The 17,470-nt window shown below is 43.1% G+C and overlaps 7 protein-coding genes across 7 annotated transcripts; 4 read left to right on the forward strand and 3 right to left on the reverse strand.

Moving 5' to 3' along the window:
- Positions 1-319: 319 nt before the first annotated feature.
- Positions 320-2,242, reverse strand: EAE98_002977 (uncharacterized protein; the record flags this gene model as incomplete). The annotated part of the gene is made up of 3 exons (XM_038950597.1): positions 320-1,400; positions 1,548-1,850; positions 1,905-2,242. 3 exons carry the CDS (start codon positions 2,240-2,242, stop codon positions 617-619), a joined length of 1,425 nt encoding a protein of 474 aa, XP_038813126.1. The 3' UTR covers positions 320-616.
- Positions 2,243-3,917: 1,675 nt separating this feature from the next.
- EAE98_002978 (uncharacterized protein) lies at positions 3,918-4,676 on the forward strand (the record flags this gene model as incomplete). Its single annotated transcript, XM_038950598.1, has 1 exon — positions 3,918-4,676. The coding sequence occupies one exon, from the start codon at positions 3,918-3,920 to the stop codon at positions 4,674-4,676; it is 759 nt and encodes a 252-aa protein (XP_038813127.1).
- A 319-nt stretch (positions 4,677-4,995) lies between these two features.
- EAE98_002979 (uncharacterized protein) lies at positions 4,996-6,893 on the reverse strand. Its single transcript, XM_038950599.1, has 2 exons — positions 6,500-6,893; positions 4,996-6,395 (listed from the first exon to the last, which is right to left on the reverse strand). The coding sequence occupies exons 1-2, from the start codon at positions 6,691-6,693 to the stop codon at positions 5,255-5,257; spliced, it is 1,335 nt and encodes a 444-aa protein (XP_038813128.1). The 5' UTR covers positions 6,694-6,893; the 3' UTR covers positions 4,996-5,254.
- A 1,340-nt stretch (positions 6,894-8,233) lies between these two features.
- EAE98_002980 (uncharacterized protein) lies at positions 8,234-9,545 on the forward strand (the record flags this gene model as incomplete). The annotated part of the gene is made up of 2 exons (XM_038950600.1): positions 8,234-9,401; positions 9,466-9,545. 2 exons carry the CDS (start codon positions 8,234-8,236, stop codon positions 9,543-9,545), a joined length of 1,248 nt encoding a protein of 415 aa, XP_038813129.1.
- Positions 9,546-10,321: 776 nt separating this feature from the next.
- Positions 10,322-11,607, reverse strand: EAE98_002981 (uncharacterized protein; the record flags this gene model as incomplete). Its single annotated transcript, XM_038950601.1, has 4 exons — positions 10,322-10,472; positions 10,531-11,118; positions 11,167-11,319; positions 11,384-11,607. 4 exons carry the CDS (start codon positions 11,605-11,607, stop codon positions 10,322-10,324), a joined length of 1,116 nt encoding a protein of 371 aa, XP_038813130.1.
- An 884-nt stretch (positions 11,608-12,491) lies between these two features.
- EAE98_002982 (uncharacterized protein) lies at positions 12,492-13,820 on the forward strand (the record flags this gene model as incomplete). Its single annotated transcript, XM_038950602.1, has 1 exon — positions 12,492-13,820. The coding sequence occupies one exon, from the start codon at positions 12,492-12,494 to the stop codon at positions 13,818-13,820; it is 1,329 nt and encodes a 442-aa protein (XP_038813131.1).
- Positions 13,821-14,689: 869 nt separating this feature from the next.
- Positions 14,690-17,036, forward strand: EAE98_002983 (uncharacterized protein; the record flags this gene model as incomplete). Its single annotated transcript, XM_038950603.1, has 5 exons — positions 14,690-15,018; positions 15,076-15,160; positions 15,205-15,422; positions 15,500-16,304; positions 16,359-17,036. 5 exons carry the CDS (start codon positions 14,690-14,692, stop codon positions 17,034-17,036), a joined length of 2,115 nt encoding a protein of 704 aa, XP_038813132.1.
- Between the last annotated feature and the right edge of the window lie 434 nt (positions 17,037-17,470).

Below are 17,470 nucleotides of genomic sequence, written 5' to 3' on the forward strand. Positions count from 1 at the left end.
ATCAGAGAAGATGCATTGTCTCTAATCTAGCTTGGTCGATTGTGACTTGAATACACCTTTGATTGACTAAAGCGTCCTGATGTCAGTTGATCAGTATAACGATCTCAGGATCATTATTGAAAATTAAGTTGTAGTGCAGCCACCGGTCAGCTTCGATTTGTTCATTGAAGAAGAGGTTTCAAATGTCAGTGCGGACACTCCGAAGTGAATTACAGATAGCCTCTGCTTCATGAACATGGCAATACTCTGCAAGTTTCGCGTAGTTGGAGGGGTAGCTCACACTTGCACAAAAATCTGAAGATATTCATATTACTAACAAACTTTCTTTCTTTGGATTTCTTTTTATATTCATTTATCTCGTCTATTTATGTGAGGTGGCTGGCTATTGCCAGTCCTCATTGGTATCTCATCCATCGCCTTCGAATGATGGGTTTGCATATCAAACGAAGCAAAATGCAACCGAAACTCCCCCACTCTATGAAACTCCTTTTGCAATGCATGCTTGTTTTTGGAATGTTCGCTCGCTTTTCAATGCTAAAACAGAGCCCACCCGTCCCCATGCCCCAAAGAAGATATGCCGCGCCCAGAACAATGCAAAAAGAGCAACTAGCAGAAATTACAAGGCTGAATGCCAACCTTCCTGCTCCAGAGCCCACTTAACCGCCTCATAGACATCCCCGACGATTGCCTTTGGCTTGTGGGCAGGAACTGTACCACTTCTATAGACACCGGTCTTGACCAGAACGGAGGTCCAGTCTGTGCCGTGAGATGATTCAAATTCGTTGGCACCACGAATATCCGATTCTGGATTGTCACCGACCATGAATACGCGCTTCAGGTGCGGAATCTTTCGCTTGGATTCGCCACTGCCACCGAGCATGTGTGTGCGATATTTATGGAGTACACGCTCAGCATACTTGTATGTCGCTGGATGTGGTTTACCAATGACAGTGCGTTCTAACTTTGCTCCACCGGTAGTAGCATTCCAAACGCCTTCGAGGGATGCCTGGAAACCACCTTGGCCAAGACGAGGCATGTGATGATTAGTTGCCCAGAAAAGATCTGGATTTGAGAAGAACAGCTTAGGTTGTTCATCTTGTTGCCAACCGTTGTTGGGTATTGAAGCGTCGCCGTTCTTGGAAGAATAAGTACCAAGAATGCCCTTTTCGGATAAGAGAAGATCAAGCACAACTTGAGTATCCAAGGCCCAGTCACGAGGATCGTTGAAGATCATAATCGCATCGAACTTGAGAGATTCGGAAAGGTTGTGTAGATCAACTGGTCTGGGAAGAGGGCGTGTAGCCTTGCTATAGTACTCGCTAAAGATTTGGTTGAAGGGCCAGATGGTAGGATAAGCCATAAGAATATCGCCAGGTGTGACGACCTTAGTGAAACCATACCTGTGTATCTAAGGTTAGCTTTGTCTCCTAGAGATGTTTGGTCTTTGTATCAGGTTCAATGTCTCAAACTCAGATAAATTCACAATGTGAGATTATCTTGTGAAACAAAACAGCCTACTGAGGAAGGAAAAAAAAAGAGGAACTAACATTTCTGCAACCTTGCGACATTTATCTCCATCTCCACCAGTGACAAGGACTGTCTTATCTTTAAGACTCTCAGTTGTATCTGACTCCTCAACAAGTTGTTTGAATGGTGTGTGTGATTGAACAAAGTTCTCTTCAGTAAGAGGAACATTGAGCTTTTTGCTCAACTCTGCGACACGAGCACTTTCATGTTTGCCTCCTCCATTGGTCAATAAGATGAAAGGGATGTTGTTTGAATGAAGTAAGTTCAAAGCTTCGGATGCTCCAGGGATTGGCGAAGAAGATCGAAGCAAGACACCATCAATGCTAAAAACCAGTCAGATTGGAAACCAATTGTATGATAAAGGTTAAAATACATACTCAAAAGCAAAAGCAAATCCTGGTAGGAGATTTGCAGTTACAGGAGTTGCAGTACTAGACCGACGTTGGTGAGCGATAGGAGCCATTGCAGCTTTTATCGACTGTTTTGGAGAGCAAGAATTTGCAGAAAAAGGGAAAGAAGTTGACAACAGTCGAGAAGAATATATAGATCTTTGTTGGGTATAAGCTGGCTTAGCAGGGTTCGAGATAAAGCTGGTTATCCTATTCACAGACTTCCCGCTTTTCACGCTTTTCAACATTAAGGTTATCGGATTCAACAACTGGTAGCGCCGGGAGTTCACGGAAACCTTGTGGGATACCTGGGCGATAAGGGACATTTTTAAGATTTGTATGTGGGTGCTACAATTCAACGAATCTTTGGATGGGAGTGAGGCACATGTGAAGGGTGCGAAGAGTGAAGGGTGAAGCGCGTATGAAGTGAATGAGTTGGAGTGTGGAGAGATATTTTTTGGTGTTTATCTTTATCTCTAAGTGGTCAAAGCTCCATTATCAGGGGTCCCCGCCGAGCATCCTTACCAATTCTTGAAATTCTAGCTAGTCTGCTCTCTTGGATGGAACGATTTGGTAAGTACATACGATTACTTGGCGAGCTTGGGTAGCTCGGTATGTACTCCATGTAAAGTATTGATCATTCCCGAGGTCGTTTCAAGAATGATAAGCAATACTGGAAAGAAAGGGGGTTTCTAATGTTTGGAACAAATAACACATTTGGAATTGGAACTAATGGTTATATTCAGAAGATAAACCGATTCGAAATACTCAACAGCTCCATGCAAAGAGGTCTCGACCAATCCTTGCGCCTACAAAAGCTATACTATCTACCTGGTAATCTAGCTGTTCAGCATAGCCGGTTAGGCCAAAAGTAAGACCAAGCTTCCCAACGTTACCCTTCCCTCGGATCTACTTCATTTACCCTATCTCTGGTAGGGTTGATGCTACTGTGTGACGCATACACAAGTAGGGCAGGTAGCTACCTCCCCAGTCACACATCGTCTGACATGCTGGTGCCAACACATATCATTTCAAGATCTCCAGATCCATCACATTTCCGAGGACGGCCCTTGAAGAAGACGGTTTAGGGGATCAAACTGGGGAAGATATGTACCCCAGCTCAAGGTTGGGATCCATGGATGAGAGGACCATCGAGGCATCTGATAAAAGGTTAAAGGGATCGGAATGAGCCGTACCATATCTCTGAGTCTGAGTCCATTATCTCACATATCTTTTGAGTTGGTTACTTGTTGGATACTGCATCTTCAGGATCCACTCCACTCCTTCATGAATCATGGCTGTGTATGCGAATGCGTATCTACAACATGAGGCTGAATCCCGCTTGATTCGAATAGATAACACTGACACTCGTCAATCTCTCCTTACCGAACATAACATTGGATATACTTCTAACACTTCACTGTTAAGGACCTTTTTTTTTGACGTACGCACTTGAAAAGGGAATTAGTTATCGTTTGAACAAAAGCACTCGCCTGAACTGTCGTGAAGCACATTCCCGCTTTCATGACTTTCATTACTTATGTAATCACAAAACCACTAAACGCGATAATTCGCGGTCGATCGCGCTTCCCAACCGGTTCATGAATGGATTCAGTTGAACAGAATACCAAATCCCTGGAAGCCGTTTTGCATGAGCCCCTCTTTCATTTCACAAATCCATTGCACAATTCCCAACCTCTCATTCTTGATCAATATCAAATCAATCGTCGTCATCATCTTATCAGTTGCTTTTGTGTTTATTTCATCAGCGTTCATCTCATTGTAAAAACATTCATCTAGCGGCCATCAATTCAATAATTGAGTTCGGATATATCTGTGCTTTGTCCTCAATTTTGATACCGAAACTCCTTTCGACTTATCACAACAAACTTAACAACATCTTACTATTTACCGGACCTCAACTTCATTAAACGGGGAAACATCCACCTAATACTCAACTTCTCATACCATACCATCTCATCCATCAATAATAATATCACCATGCCCGCCCGCCAAGCTAAACGCCCCTACGCCGGCTCTCAATCCCAGATAACCTCCTATTTCACTCCCGGCACTACATCTCTTCCTGCACCTCCTCCTCCTTCTCAATACCAACCACCTACTCTCCCAAATCCAATCCAATCCTCCCTCTTATCCGTCGGCATGCGCATTCGCAAATCCGTTCCCGAAGGATACAAAACCGGTTCCTATTCCGCCTTCAATCTATTCTCAGATACCACACCTGCCACCAAATCAAACTTCGCATCAGCACCCCCCTCTTCAACACCCACAGCGCCGAAATACAAAGGAACAAGACCTCGTGCTGAAATCAGGGAGTTGACGCCCTTCTGCGGGTTGATGAAGATTGGGGGAATGAGCGTACAAGGATACAATGAATCCGGAGAGGCAATTGAAGATGAAGATGAGGAGGACTACGAAGAAAGAATCTGGGATAGCAGTCAAGAGAGCATGCTGAGCAATGATAGCGTCGGAAGTTATGGGGGTGGCTATGGGGCCAAGAGGCGATTTGTTGACGAAGAAGAGGGAGAAAACGTATTTGGACAGGGTGGAAATGGGGAAAGAGCTTTGATGGATGTTGGAGATAGAAGAATTGCGATGCCAAGGTCCAGGAAGAGTGAGAAGGACAGAGGAAATGACATGACGAGGTTTGGTGGAGATGAGAATGCGGATGTGGATTTTGAAGAAGCGGACTTTTTGGATTATGATTTAGCAGACGAAGTTCAAATGGGCGGTGTCTAAGAGATGCCAAGAAATGATGTATTATCAGTGGCTTCGAGCAATCCTTGCATGTTATGGGAGGTGGGATCTGTATTATGGGTATCAATAGTTCGGAGTGAGCTGTGTGTCGATTGCATACATTTGGGACGGCGTTTCTGGGTGGATTATTTGAGCACGATTGTATGGCTTGGAGGCAGCAATATCTGGAAAGGCTGCTAGCATTCCATTGGTTTTTGTATATCATACAACACTTCCTGTATTCACATTTATTTCTACATAATTGATTATTGATCACATAACCTAATCGTCGGTTGTATGAAACGGGTGAATGTGATAATAAAAATTGGTATTATATTCAGCTCATGAGAAGTGAGCTGGCTCGCCTCATTTGCATCTAAAGAAATATTACTTGCCGCAAAACCTACTACAAAGATACTTACAGCCACGCATAACACTTCAGACTAAAGTGAAAAAATAATGCAAAGATTAAGCTCTACTTGTCTGCAACACCTATTGAAATGTTCTTGGCGCATTTCTGCTTAATAGTTTTTTGACTGCCAAATGACTCAAATGTTGTCATCAGGCCGCTCGAGAGAGTCCTACTCACCCCATACTTCCCTAAACTCCAGCAGATCTCTCTGTCCGTACATCTCACCTGCAATCGTGATAATCATGTCAATTGTCGCTCTAGTATTCCAATCAGATGGTTGCTCTGATGTTAGCGCTGACGCTTCAGTTGTGGAATTGGAGGGCTCTTCTGCTTCAAGCGGCTGAGGATCTGCGATTGCTGTGGGACCGGCAAGCGGATTTGAAGCGAGATTAGCGAGTAAGCTTGCTTTGAGCGCTTCTAGTTCATGGGAATCTGGCGTTTCTCCCAAAGTGTCTTCTTCTGGGCTAGTAGGCTTTGCTGTTATCGTTGATAGCTGAAGCGTGGAGTTGTCCGTCGAGTCTAATATCAGCGAGGCATTACTGCTGTTCTGTGTTACCTGGAGCTTCACTTCCGGCTGGTTTTCAATCCTCTCTGTGTTCTCATCTTTGGAGCTAGTGGCATTTTCATCATCCACAGTTTCGACCTCATTGTCGGCCTCGAATACCTTCTCCACCTCATCCAAGCCCTCTTTCAAGTCACCACCCGCCTTTAATCCAACACCAAGCATCACAGCTTTTTTTCCTAGTTCCCTTACGACTCCTATCTCATCACTACTCAACTCCCCTCTTACCGGTAGCCTAGCTAACAATGCCCAGATCCACATACTGACCTTCAAATTGATATCAGAGCCACTTTGCAACAACGTGCCAGTCAATAGGAGCCTCAGTAGTCTCAGAACTGTGTCCTTATTCATACTTGCTATCTGCACAGGCAGCGGGTCAACCGTCTTCATTTTCCATCTCCACCACCTGCAAAGTTTGGTGTTCAATACATTTAAATATGTGGGATGATCTGCATCTAGATTTTTCACTAGGTCTGTTGGGGGAACTCGGTGCAGTTTGTCTCGTAGAGTTTCAAATCGCGTCAAGATAGAGTTGAAATACGCCGATCGAGGATCTTGGCCTTCGTGTTCCTCATCCTCCAGTTCGTCTTCAACTTCGGCCGCTGCATAATAAGCACCATCCTCATAATATCCTCTGAAATCGCCCACGCCACTCTCATATATCGATCGATCGTACTCGCCGTTGTTGTTGGAGCTCGCAGTCTCTGCAGGGGCGTAAAATATGGGTGGGAGGTCTTCTGCTTCGGCTCTGGAGTTGCAATTAGTAATAATTCCAACAAAATGTAATATATAATTCAACACCATATCATCTTCGTATGTGCAAACACTGAAATGGACAAGGAGTGTACCCACCTAACTGATCTCAGATAGTTCAAGGCATCTATGCCGTCCTCGTCTAAGCTAAGAGAATCATCATCTGCTGGTAACGCACTTCGCTGCCCATAGATTGGATCTACGCGCGCTTCTATCACGGAATTCGATTTCTTGTTTGAGTAGAGGTAAGAGCCTGGAGGTGAAGGTGAACGAGCGCGCTTCGTACCAGTCATGATTCCAGCAGTTGTCTCCCTCAATTCCGTTTCGCAAATACGCGCCTAACCCAGATTTCTTCAATCGTTCTTTCAAACTCTCGAGGGACTTTTCAATCTCCAGATCGTGAGGTTTCTCTGTTTCCGAAATATGCACGTGAACAAATAATACTTCTCTTGCGAATTCGACGCTCAATATTTTTCATTCCTATATCATTATGAAGATAAATTATGGTTGGAGCAACACCAGTGCGTAGCAAAATTATTGAGCCTCAGGGTCCAAGCTTTTTAGACGGCTCGAGGACGGCCAGGATTTTGCCGTCTCGAGTGCAACATACAGATAAACTTGGTTATACCGGACTGAAATTTTCGACCAATTAAATCCGGTATATCCATGATTGCGGTATAAAAATTGATGGTCCAAGCTTCCTAGCCAAAATTTATATCCGATTTCAGCTCCAAAACCTTATCTCATCCTCAGACCACACGGTGATTACATAATTTTTGGCCTTGATTTCGAGGCAGGGGCCTCGAAGCTTTATCACCGTAGGAGATAAACGTTCCCCCGATCCCTGATTGGCCGAATTTTTTTGATTATTAGTAAGCACAACACCACCACCAAAAAGATCAATATAGATATTATTCAGAATTCGATAAAAAAACGTTCTATCGACGAAGAGGGTCTGAATATTGAGATAACCAAAACCCGATATTTTCGAAAAAATATCATGTGATTATAGCCAATCAAGCTTACTCATCCAAAATACAGCTTATTCAGCCAGGTTTACTACCAAAATTTATACCGGTTTTGATCGAAATTCCGGTATTCACATACAAATTTCAGAAAATTTACTAAAAAAGTCCGGTATATCCAAGATTCCGGTATATACCAGTCCGGTATAGCCAAGTTTTTCTGTATCCCAAAGGTAAGCGTGGTACACCAGTGAGCGCATGGATTGATGGGACACTTTCCAATTGTTTGATATCTGAATTCACATTTTGATCGTTCCATCTTTAATCAATAATTGTAGTGATTCCTAATACAAATGATTTGATATATCGAAAACTTTCGTAACGTCTGCTATTACAGACATTAGTACAGCTAGCTTCGCTTCTTAAAAATATTTTCAATGTCTTTTACTTTCTTAAGACACCTGCAACAGGTACTGATTACTTGCATTCGAGAAGGTCCCTTTCCCAAATACAACCATGAGATTGAGATGTGAGTCCATAGGGTTGGTGTTGTAAATTCGAGTTTAATATCAGATGACGTTATTGTCGTCAAAGTACCGTCAAGCGACGAGGCTGACTAATCCCTCCGAAATAAAGCCTCACATGCTGTGGCGAGGCTATCTTCATATCGGGAGCCCCAAGATACCATCATCTACATTACGAATTCTTTTTTTGCTTCCATTACAATGACTTCTCTCTGCTTCATTGATCAATTGGCAAATTCTTTCTTTGAGCCGTGAACATTCTCAGATCGAAAATAGCGCTGCATGATTGAAACGCCGGACAACTGAGGAACCATTGAAGCATTTTCGACGTCGAACACTACATGATGGCTCTCGACGCACAGAGTAATTGGAATGTGGAGATGTCGCAGCCTATTAAGTTATCCATTAGATCACAAAATTCAGAGCCTATGCCGGCTTCTGAATCAATGGCAGAGCTTTATCGCAAAGCTCCCGCGCAAGAGATCCTCCTCCCGATGGAGATCATTTCTCAGATCCTCTCGTATATTCCCAATCGTGTGGACACCCAATACACTTTCTACTCCTGCGCACTGGTATCTAGGCTCTGGTATTCGGCATCTATCTCTACTCTATATGAACGACCGTATCTTAGTGGCGCAAACTTCAATAGCTTTGTTGCCACTGTTTGCCCCTCTAAAAATGCACATATACGGCAATCCGCGCTTGCACCTCTGGTCCGCCGGCTTGATATGGGAGGATTGGTGCACAATAGTTCTAGGAGCTTGACTGCACGACTACTAGGCCGATTAAAGGGGAATCTCGTTGAATTTGTGGCACCACAAGCATCTTTCGCTATCAATTCCTTCCCCGCTCTCAGCAAATGTACCCATCTCCGATACCTGGATCTCTCCTTGATCTCCGCTTCGATATCGACCCGCTTACTATTCCAGACTCTGAAGACACTGCAAGAACTCGAAACATTACTTTTCCCGCGGACTTCCAACAGTGACCAAGACAGAATTGATGAAGTATATGAGTGGCCACCGAAGCTACAAGGTCTCCATTTAGCAGGGGGAGTCGATGACCACTTCCTTCGAACTCATCTTCGCCATGTCCCATCAACACTTTCACGTTTCAGTATTCAACACTGCAGTATGGTATATGGCCCTGCACTTCTGGAGACTTTGGAGCACCTAGGACCTCAACTGCAACACCTAACAATCCGACACCCGATGAATCGTATGGGTGTTGGGGCCTTGGACTACGTGCTTTTGATGTGCTCCTCCTTAACTGCTTTTCGAATATCTGCCGATTTCATTACAGATGCATTGTTTGAGAATATACCCGTCGGCCATCCCTTGCGAATATTGGACTTAGATTGTAGCGGCACAGCAGGCACAGAGGTTGATATTACTGCAGGGGCAGTTTATGATGCCGTGGAAGAAGGAAGATTGCCATTTTTGAGAAGCGTAAGGGTTAGCTCTAGGTTGGCTTGGAATGCAACGCAGAGTGGAAGACAGGATATAATAGATTGTAAGTCCCCATTTACTTTTACTTTGTGACTTCATGTAGAGGCCAACACTAATACGCCTTGCAGTGGTGGAAACAATGGAGGATCTCGAAAATGAGACTCCACTTGGAATAGAGCCAATAGGTGTCTGGTTTTCAACGGATTGATGAGCTAGGTGGTGATTTTCATCGGCCCATATTCGAAGTTGGTACAGGCAGTCAAGCATCACAATAAGTTATTTCGTAGCACCTAGGACACGATGCGCAATATCTAAAACCATTTTAGCAAGTTGCTTACAAAAGGTTTTGGATCGTAGCATTTTATCGAATACTCCCTGTGTATCTCCTGGATACCTTGTATCATAAGTGTGTCACAAAATGTTAAACCATGTTTGACTGAGGTATGTCGCTTACAACAAATGTGGTATATGATTCCCCTTGAAAGTTCTCTTGACCTCCTCCTTATTTGGATGATATGATTGAAACTAATGTTTACCCGAGGAACAAATAGCCAGTATTACTACCCTCCTGAATTTGGGGTGCATGCTACAATTCAGAGAATATATGTATGGCATTTTGCACTTGGACGCCACGCTCAAGTGATGTTCAAATACTATGATGGCGAGCGATGGCAATATTTGGGGGGACTTGGGGTATTCACAGAGTTTTCACAAGGTATAGTCTAGCGAGATGGCTATTGAGACAAAACACGAGCTATAATCCGCAAAGCTATATTCTGAAAAACTATTGTCTGGTCATCTATCTTGTCAATTCATTTCCCTCATAATCCTTTTTAGCCTTTCAAACTCATCCACATCAATATTCATTCACAAATAGAACATCCCGCGTATTATTCCCAAACTTTCGTGTGATGACCTCCCGTCTCGTTACAGGAGCCAAATAAAATCATGATACATTCATATCAACCCAGAACATCGAATGCATCAGTATCCCACAAGTTTCTTCTTCGCGGCGCGCAATATGGCTACACTCTGGTCCCAAACATTATCTGGTCCAGGAGCTTCTGTGTACTCTGTATCTGCGACACGTTCAAGCTCGACTTCCCACATTCGCTTCTGGCAGGCCTCGAGAATCCTGTTTCAGCGTTAGCACAATTGCATTTAGTCAATTCGAGATGAATTTGCAAACGTACTCCCTCTCGAGAGCTTCTTCTCTGACTCCTAAGACGAAATATGGGTCCTCGACGTACACCTCTTCAGTGTCTTGTCCCTTTGAAGGCACGTTTGAAAGTGGTTGTTGAAGAGCGACAACACTATGGATAAAGCCACCCTTCTCGACTTCTTGTAGGGGTGCATCTGCCAACACCGCACCAAATGGGACTTGAGAAGTCGAAAATGAGCTGAGGTTGGTTGTATTCGAAGAATCCAAGATCCCGATGCTCTGCTGCATGTTCTGCTCTGGTAGTTGCTTTCGGCTGACAGACAAGCATTGATTATGTAGATATGAAGACAGGGAATTATTGAAATCTGTGCCTGCAGTTTTACTTCGGGAGTTGGCAGCCCTATTTACACCGAAAACTGGAGATCGTCCTCGAGGTCTGATTGGTGTGCGTGGCGGTGATTGTCTTTGTTGTCGCAATGGGCTTCTAGATCGACCACGTATTTGACGAACTGGGGAGACCTGTCTCTGAGACCTGAACCGTCTTTCCATTGGTGGCGGCGATTTTTGACGGATTGGTGAACGAGATCTACCCCGCTTTACTTGCTCTCGCCCAGGGGATCTGTTTAAATCAATGAGTCGGTCTTAGCGATTCATGATAGTTACTCACCTGGATCTACGGCGAGTCATTCTCTCTGCCAAAGGTCTGCCTCTTAATTCTTCGCGTCGGAAATGGTGCTCTACACAACCTTTGTAGATACAATAATCATCGATGTAAATATTGCAGCTTGGGGAAGCCTTCAATGCGTTAAGAACTTTTGTCCTAGAAAGAAGCAATGTCAACGACATTCTCAGATGATGAATTTAATCGTCGAATGTGTACTCACCGAAGCGCAACATCAGTGCCCAAGCCATGATAATCACACCATTGACGAGTTCCTGGTAGTGCTTGATCGCGAGGCCATCTTGTGCGACGACGTGGACAATAGCGCTCTATGTGGTTGTAATCATTACAACGCCAGCATTGTCTTGGAGCATCACGACAGTATCCGTAATGGAAACGGCGACAATTTTGACAGGGCGCTGGAACCTGAAATTGAAAATTGAACATCTTATCTTTTGATTGAGGATCTTCAGACGAATCTTCGAAGTTGTGCAGATCGGAACGTTGAAAGGTGCTCACGGAGAGTGAAAAGGGAATTATACTCGTATTTGACAGCAGTGAGACTGATCATTTCCGGATGAGCAGATCGTCGTTTACTATTGTTAAATTCAATGACCTGAAGAAATATAGAAGCTATCGACTACTTGTGTAGTTACCAAAGTTAAAGAGTACTAGGTATACTCTACCAAGCAGGCAAAGTGAAATATCTCAATGACAGGGTAAAGTAGGGAAGGAGCGACAACAATGGAAGGTGCGATCAATGGCAAAACACGTGATTTACCCCCTCGACCCCTGATTCTTTGGCAGGACCAGTCAAGGAAGCTATTATAGCACATCCCAACTTTAAATTTCACTACATACTCGTTTGACGTTCGTTTTTCGATGTTCCCAATCGCTAGAAACTTCACACGGCATTTTCATTGAGGTGAGATTGCGCAACACTCACTCAGAGTCGTCCCTTGTGGCAGCGCATCTGCTATTATTCAAACCATTCGGCGATACAACAGAACTTTACTACCTTTAACCTACATAATCCGCATGGTTGTCAAAAGCTGAAACATTTCCACTCTACAAACTCACTTTGGCTCAAATCGCTTGCTCAGCTGCTGCTGCTACCACGAATTCTACAAGATTGACACTTTCTAGTACACCGCAATCATTGAAACTCTTATATGATCTCAGACGAGTAAAAATCTAAAATTATCAGTTATTCGCCATACAATTACAATATCACATGCTTATTATTTGGGACCAAGTATCTTTATATTGCATCCTGGTTTAACACGGCTCCACTTGAAGTTTCAGACGGCTGCTAGTATAGGGAATACATGATGACACCGCTTGCTCGGGTTGCAGATTTTAATTTTGACTGCAGAACTTCTGAGAACCACCAGACGTATTGCTCAAGGGACTTGAAGAAACGGGGCCAGATATTGAGGGATGTTCTACCGGGCGACCAGAGTCTATTTGAGCGCACGGCTACACTTGCAGGAGATAATCGCATATTCATCGATCTCACTCGAATCTCTGAACATGATTCTGATGGTCCAGGAGAGAAAACCCACGAAGGTTCAATCTCTATAGCACGCGGTGCTCAAGGATATCATCGTTCGCCTTTGGCAGACATTACTTATCAAGTAGTATCAATCAATTTAGTGGTCTTGCCAACTTACGAAGATTTAATTGTATCTTCTCCTCCAGTCTCTCCATTTAAAGTCTTTGAAGACCTATGTGAGGCGCAGTTGTGGAATGCAAGAGGCAAAGATTCGGGAACTATGCTGGACGTTAGCAATTTTGCAGGTAAATCCACAAGTGTCGATGCAGTCGATTTCAGTCAAGACTTAGAAGACGAAACAAATGAGCAGTCATCAATTTCTTTGAAAAGCGTTCAGTCAAGCCCGTTGGGAAGTTTTCAAGATCGGTCGTTCGCATCTCACAAAATCACCAGTTCTTGCAATGCTGGATCTGTCACAGCTGTCTTGCATCTAGCTGATAAGCCAGATCAAAATTCACCGGGTAACAAGCTGGAATGCCGACAAAGAAAGCGCATTATTGTTTCGTCAACTCGCAGGCCTCTTCATGTTAAAAAGTCCATGCAGATATGGTTAGAATCAACCAATCGTCTGCTCGATCCATTCAGAGAAGACGGTGAATGCTGGTTTCACCCCGCGCCACCGCCTCCTCGCATAACTCCCATCGGTACATGGCGTGCTTGTGGCAATATACAGAAAGCTTTCAGCTGGCAAGATCACAATGGTAAACACAGTCTTGTCTTGAACTTTGGTATGGTTTCCAAGATACTCTTTCACACAATGACAAAACGACAGAAAGATGGATTCGTCAACAAGAAGTGGCACCTCAGCCATCTTTGTGGGAATTGGACATGTTTGAATCCTAACCATACCACTGTTGAACCTGGTAATGTTAACATTAGCCGAAACAGTTGCTTTTCCCATAGAGGCGGCTGCTCACATGAGCCCAAATGCATGAAGGAGAAAAAAGCCAACCTGAGTGCCAAAGGCATCCCCATTTATCATGATGACGAGATCATGCAAGGGGCCGATGCCCGTCCTAGTAGTGGAGAAGCTCAGAACTGGAGCATGCAAAGTTTTGATGTTGACCACAATTCGTTTGAGCATGAATTATTGCTCGTCAATTAGTTTTGAAAGATATTCATAATTTCGGGAAGTTACAGGGCGTGGGACTGGCTGCAGGCAAAGAACAAAGACGTGCTTGCAACAAATATATCGTGCATCATTCGATACCACAATCTTATCTACCATTATATCCGAAAATATCTCTTTTAGCATTTAGACACTTTCCCATTATTTAAGTTTATTCATTCTCAAGAATATCACAGATCACTATCTAGAATCTCGATCTTCAATTTTCATCATTTTTTTTATTTCTATTGCTTCGATCCATTGAATTAGATGACGGTATGTAATTGTAATTCTAGATATGAGGCCCTCATCGTGCATGTAAATAGCTGCTAGCGTGTCCCGTCCTCTGGTTACATATTTCGTATCACTCCTCTTTATACATAAGATATTTTATTCAATGGTCTAATTATTTGACAGGAAACACATCAATAACAGAGTAAAAATCTTCCAGAGAAATTTTGTCTCAACCGGAAGAAGCAGACCATTAATTATTCTTAGCTTGCCAAGTAAGGCAGATTCGTCAAGAATACAATCGGCCTATTGAACTTTCTAGATACCAATGAATCATATAACTTAGATCAATTTAGTTGCATAATATATCAAACTATTCACAAGAAACACCTGGATCCAGTAAGAAAGCTATTAAATCTATTTTTTTTGTTTATAATCCTTGTTACATACTATCACTAAAACGTGCTTATAGTATCGTGACTCCTCGCTAAATTGGAGAGCATAATCCAGAAGTTATAAAAGGGCCTGGCATTATCCCTTCAACACTTTCGTTCAGATCTTTTGATCACTTGCATCAACCTGTTCATTTTTTTCTTTGTCTTTTCGGAAGCCTTGAATCATTAATATCGCTGACGATGTCGTCAAGATTGCAAGCACAATCTATACTTTCTAAGAAGAGGAGCAGGAGCAAGACAGCATCAAGAGGCAAAGATAAAAGGATCCGGGATTTATACAGATCTTTAGGATTTTACCCTGTTGCTGACTCGGAATTAAAGAAGAAGATCAGCGTCTTCACGAAAGCTTTAAACATTACACCATTAAAAGTCATGTCGAAGGAGCACCCGGAGGCGCAAAAATTGGCAGAATCCTTTTGCGCAGACAAGGAAACAGTTCAATTTCTATGGCCAGATTTTGGAGCTAGCAATCATCGTCGCCGACTTGTTTGGGAAAATGATAAGATGAAGTGAGCGTCTTGCGATTTCTTTAGTATGGTAACGACGACTAAACGATTTATGGCTAGAATTTTGAAGTTACTTACCCACATTTTTGCATTGAAGATGCACTACTTTTTCAGGAATCTTCGGCAAAAGGTTTTTGCAACCAGTGTAAGTTTTGTTGCTCATCTATTGTTTGACTAATGCTTCGATAGGAAGCACCACAAAACACTCTGGGCGGTGGACGAGACCTAGATTCCGACGACGAACCCTTGGTCACTCTGGGGCATCAAGGTCTGTCAATGCGAAATCAACAACTAAAGGCTGGCCAAGAATGTCCAAAAGCAGGCAAATTTTCTAGTACTATCGCTGGATCTCCAGCAATGAGCTCGAACAGGCGAAACATTGACGAGAGTAAATTGAGAGAACTGAAGTATGTCAAAAGGTAACTCGGCAATCTCCCAGTGGAAATTTTGAAGTATATTTGAGCTAATCGTTGTTTTAAACAAGGAATACCAGTCATCAAGAAAAATGCAACGCTCATATAAGGCACATAAAGCCAATAGATGACAAGAAGATGATGGCTGAATTTATTTCGCCACAATGGTTGGAAAATGAGGAATTCTCCTGGGTAGCCCAAGGAGGCCTTGAGCCTGATTCATATATTCTCAGATTTATGCATGGATTCTTGTATTACAATTCAGATCAGAACATGAGTCTGATGAATTTTGTTCGCCTCTTCAAGGAAGAGCCAGTAATTGCAAACAAGATACATTACAAGACGTTAAAAGGTCGTCTTCAAACCCGGGTAGGAGAGTTGGCTGATGCATTACTTGGTGAGAGATTGTTGTTCCGCAATCGCAGTAGCAACAAAATATCACGAACACAGGAATTGGACGCAGCATGGGATCAGAGATTGACCATTTGGGACCAGCCTTCCGAGGAAGCCAGGGAAGAGGTCGAGTCATCAACCACACAACGTCGAGATGTTTACGAAATGTCTGTGTCTCCAGATCGCAATGAGTTTACAACCAAATGCCAACAACGCTCGTCAAATTCCAAAGTTCCGATGGATCTATCACGAAGAAGAACTTTCCAATCAACATCACTAAGTGGTTATGCGGATGAAGAAACTACCGCAGCAAAGCGTCGAAGACTTTCAACATTCAATCAAGATCAATCTTCCATCATGAAGGAAAAAGACAAAGGGGTAGATGGAAATCAAAGTAACTCGAACGGGAAATCTCAAGGTGAAATAGGCATTATGCAGCGCCATAGCTCATATCAGTTTGGGAGAACTTCTCAATTTCTTGAAGTAAGATATTGATTCATTATCATAGTGAACCATTCTAATCAGTTTAAAATTCAGGACGATTTGGCACATGCGACGGCAGCAAAAACTCCCACCACCATGTGCAATCCTGAGATGAGCAACCCCAAGTTGAATTTGACGGGACCAATCAGTACTACAGCTATAGTAAGCGGAGCTACAATCAAACCAGATCCCAATCCAGCTTTAAATCCACGCAGCGAATTCCTGTCATCCCACTCACCATTTTCTAATCATTTTCCCTTGCAATCTCGACCAGTCTCCACAGACCCTAGGCTCTCTCCGCTGTTCACTACACCACTTCAACCCATAACTCAAATGGCAGGCGAGCCAACATCCGAGGATGATCTTCCACTTGCCACTTTCTCGAACGACATAAACTTCATTTTTCTGTCGAAGCAAAACTTCGACTATGAGAATCCTCTGAAAGTCAATATCAAAAACCTCGAGGATTTTTCGCTATCATCCTTTATTTCGCTTTTTGCTCAGAGGTCAGGTGTCAATATCCATAAAGTTGACGGGTTGAAATTCACAATTTTACTAGGTGATGATCGGCTGGAGACAGTGATGAAGGAAGATGAGAGAAAGTGGGAGAATGTAGTAGAGATCATCAGAGATCTGTGGAAGTATAGTAAGATACAATGGCTTAATGGTACGAAGTTGAAGAGCAGGGTCTGTAGGATATTGACTGAGAGGATACACACTCGAGCATTGTAATGTTGACTTGATGGGAAACGTGTTTCCATGGAGTCTTTATCAAGAAGAGATTTGTTTATTGAATAAATATTCTTAATGAACTTTGGCTCTACCATGAAAATTCCAGCTTGCGATTTCCTTCCAGCTACTCCAACATCTACATATAGATCAATAGAGCGATTTGAAAAGAGAATTGCAGGACCTCGGAGTCTTAATTGTTCTCTTCTCTTCTTATTTGCCTACTTCTCGGGGCATTCGTTATAGAATTATCGTCATATTGTCCTATTAAAAAAGCGAAAGCCTAGAAGATTTCTTAAGTGTAGGGGAGTATCCTCCAACTCAAGTATGTACAGTATTAGCTGAAAGTTTAGAGGAAATCTGGAAGTGGAACATTGCCATTCTGTTCTGATTCGAAGATAGAACTCAAAAGAAGACTCTTGAACACGTGTTAGTCC

This window comes from Botrytis deweyae, assembly GCF_014898535.1.
Source record: "Botrytis deweyae strain B1 chromosome Unknown BDEW_005, whole genome shotgun sequence".
Lineage (NCBI taxonomy): Eukaryota > Fungi > Ascomycota > Leotiomycetes > Helotiales > Sclerotiniaceae > Botrytis > Botrytis deweyae.

Coding starts and splice junctions, on each gene's coding strand:
- EAE98_002979 (XM_038950599.1), bottom strand. CDS start 6,693: ATGACTGGTACGAAGCGCGCTCGTTCACCTTCACCTCCAGGCTCTTAC. Junction 6,396..6,499: donor AACTATCTGAGATCAGTTAG/GTGGGTACACTC, acceptor TTGCAACTCCAG/AGCCGAAGCAGAAGACCTCC.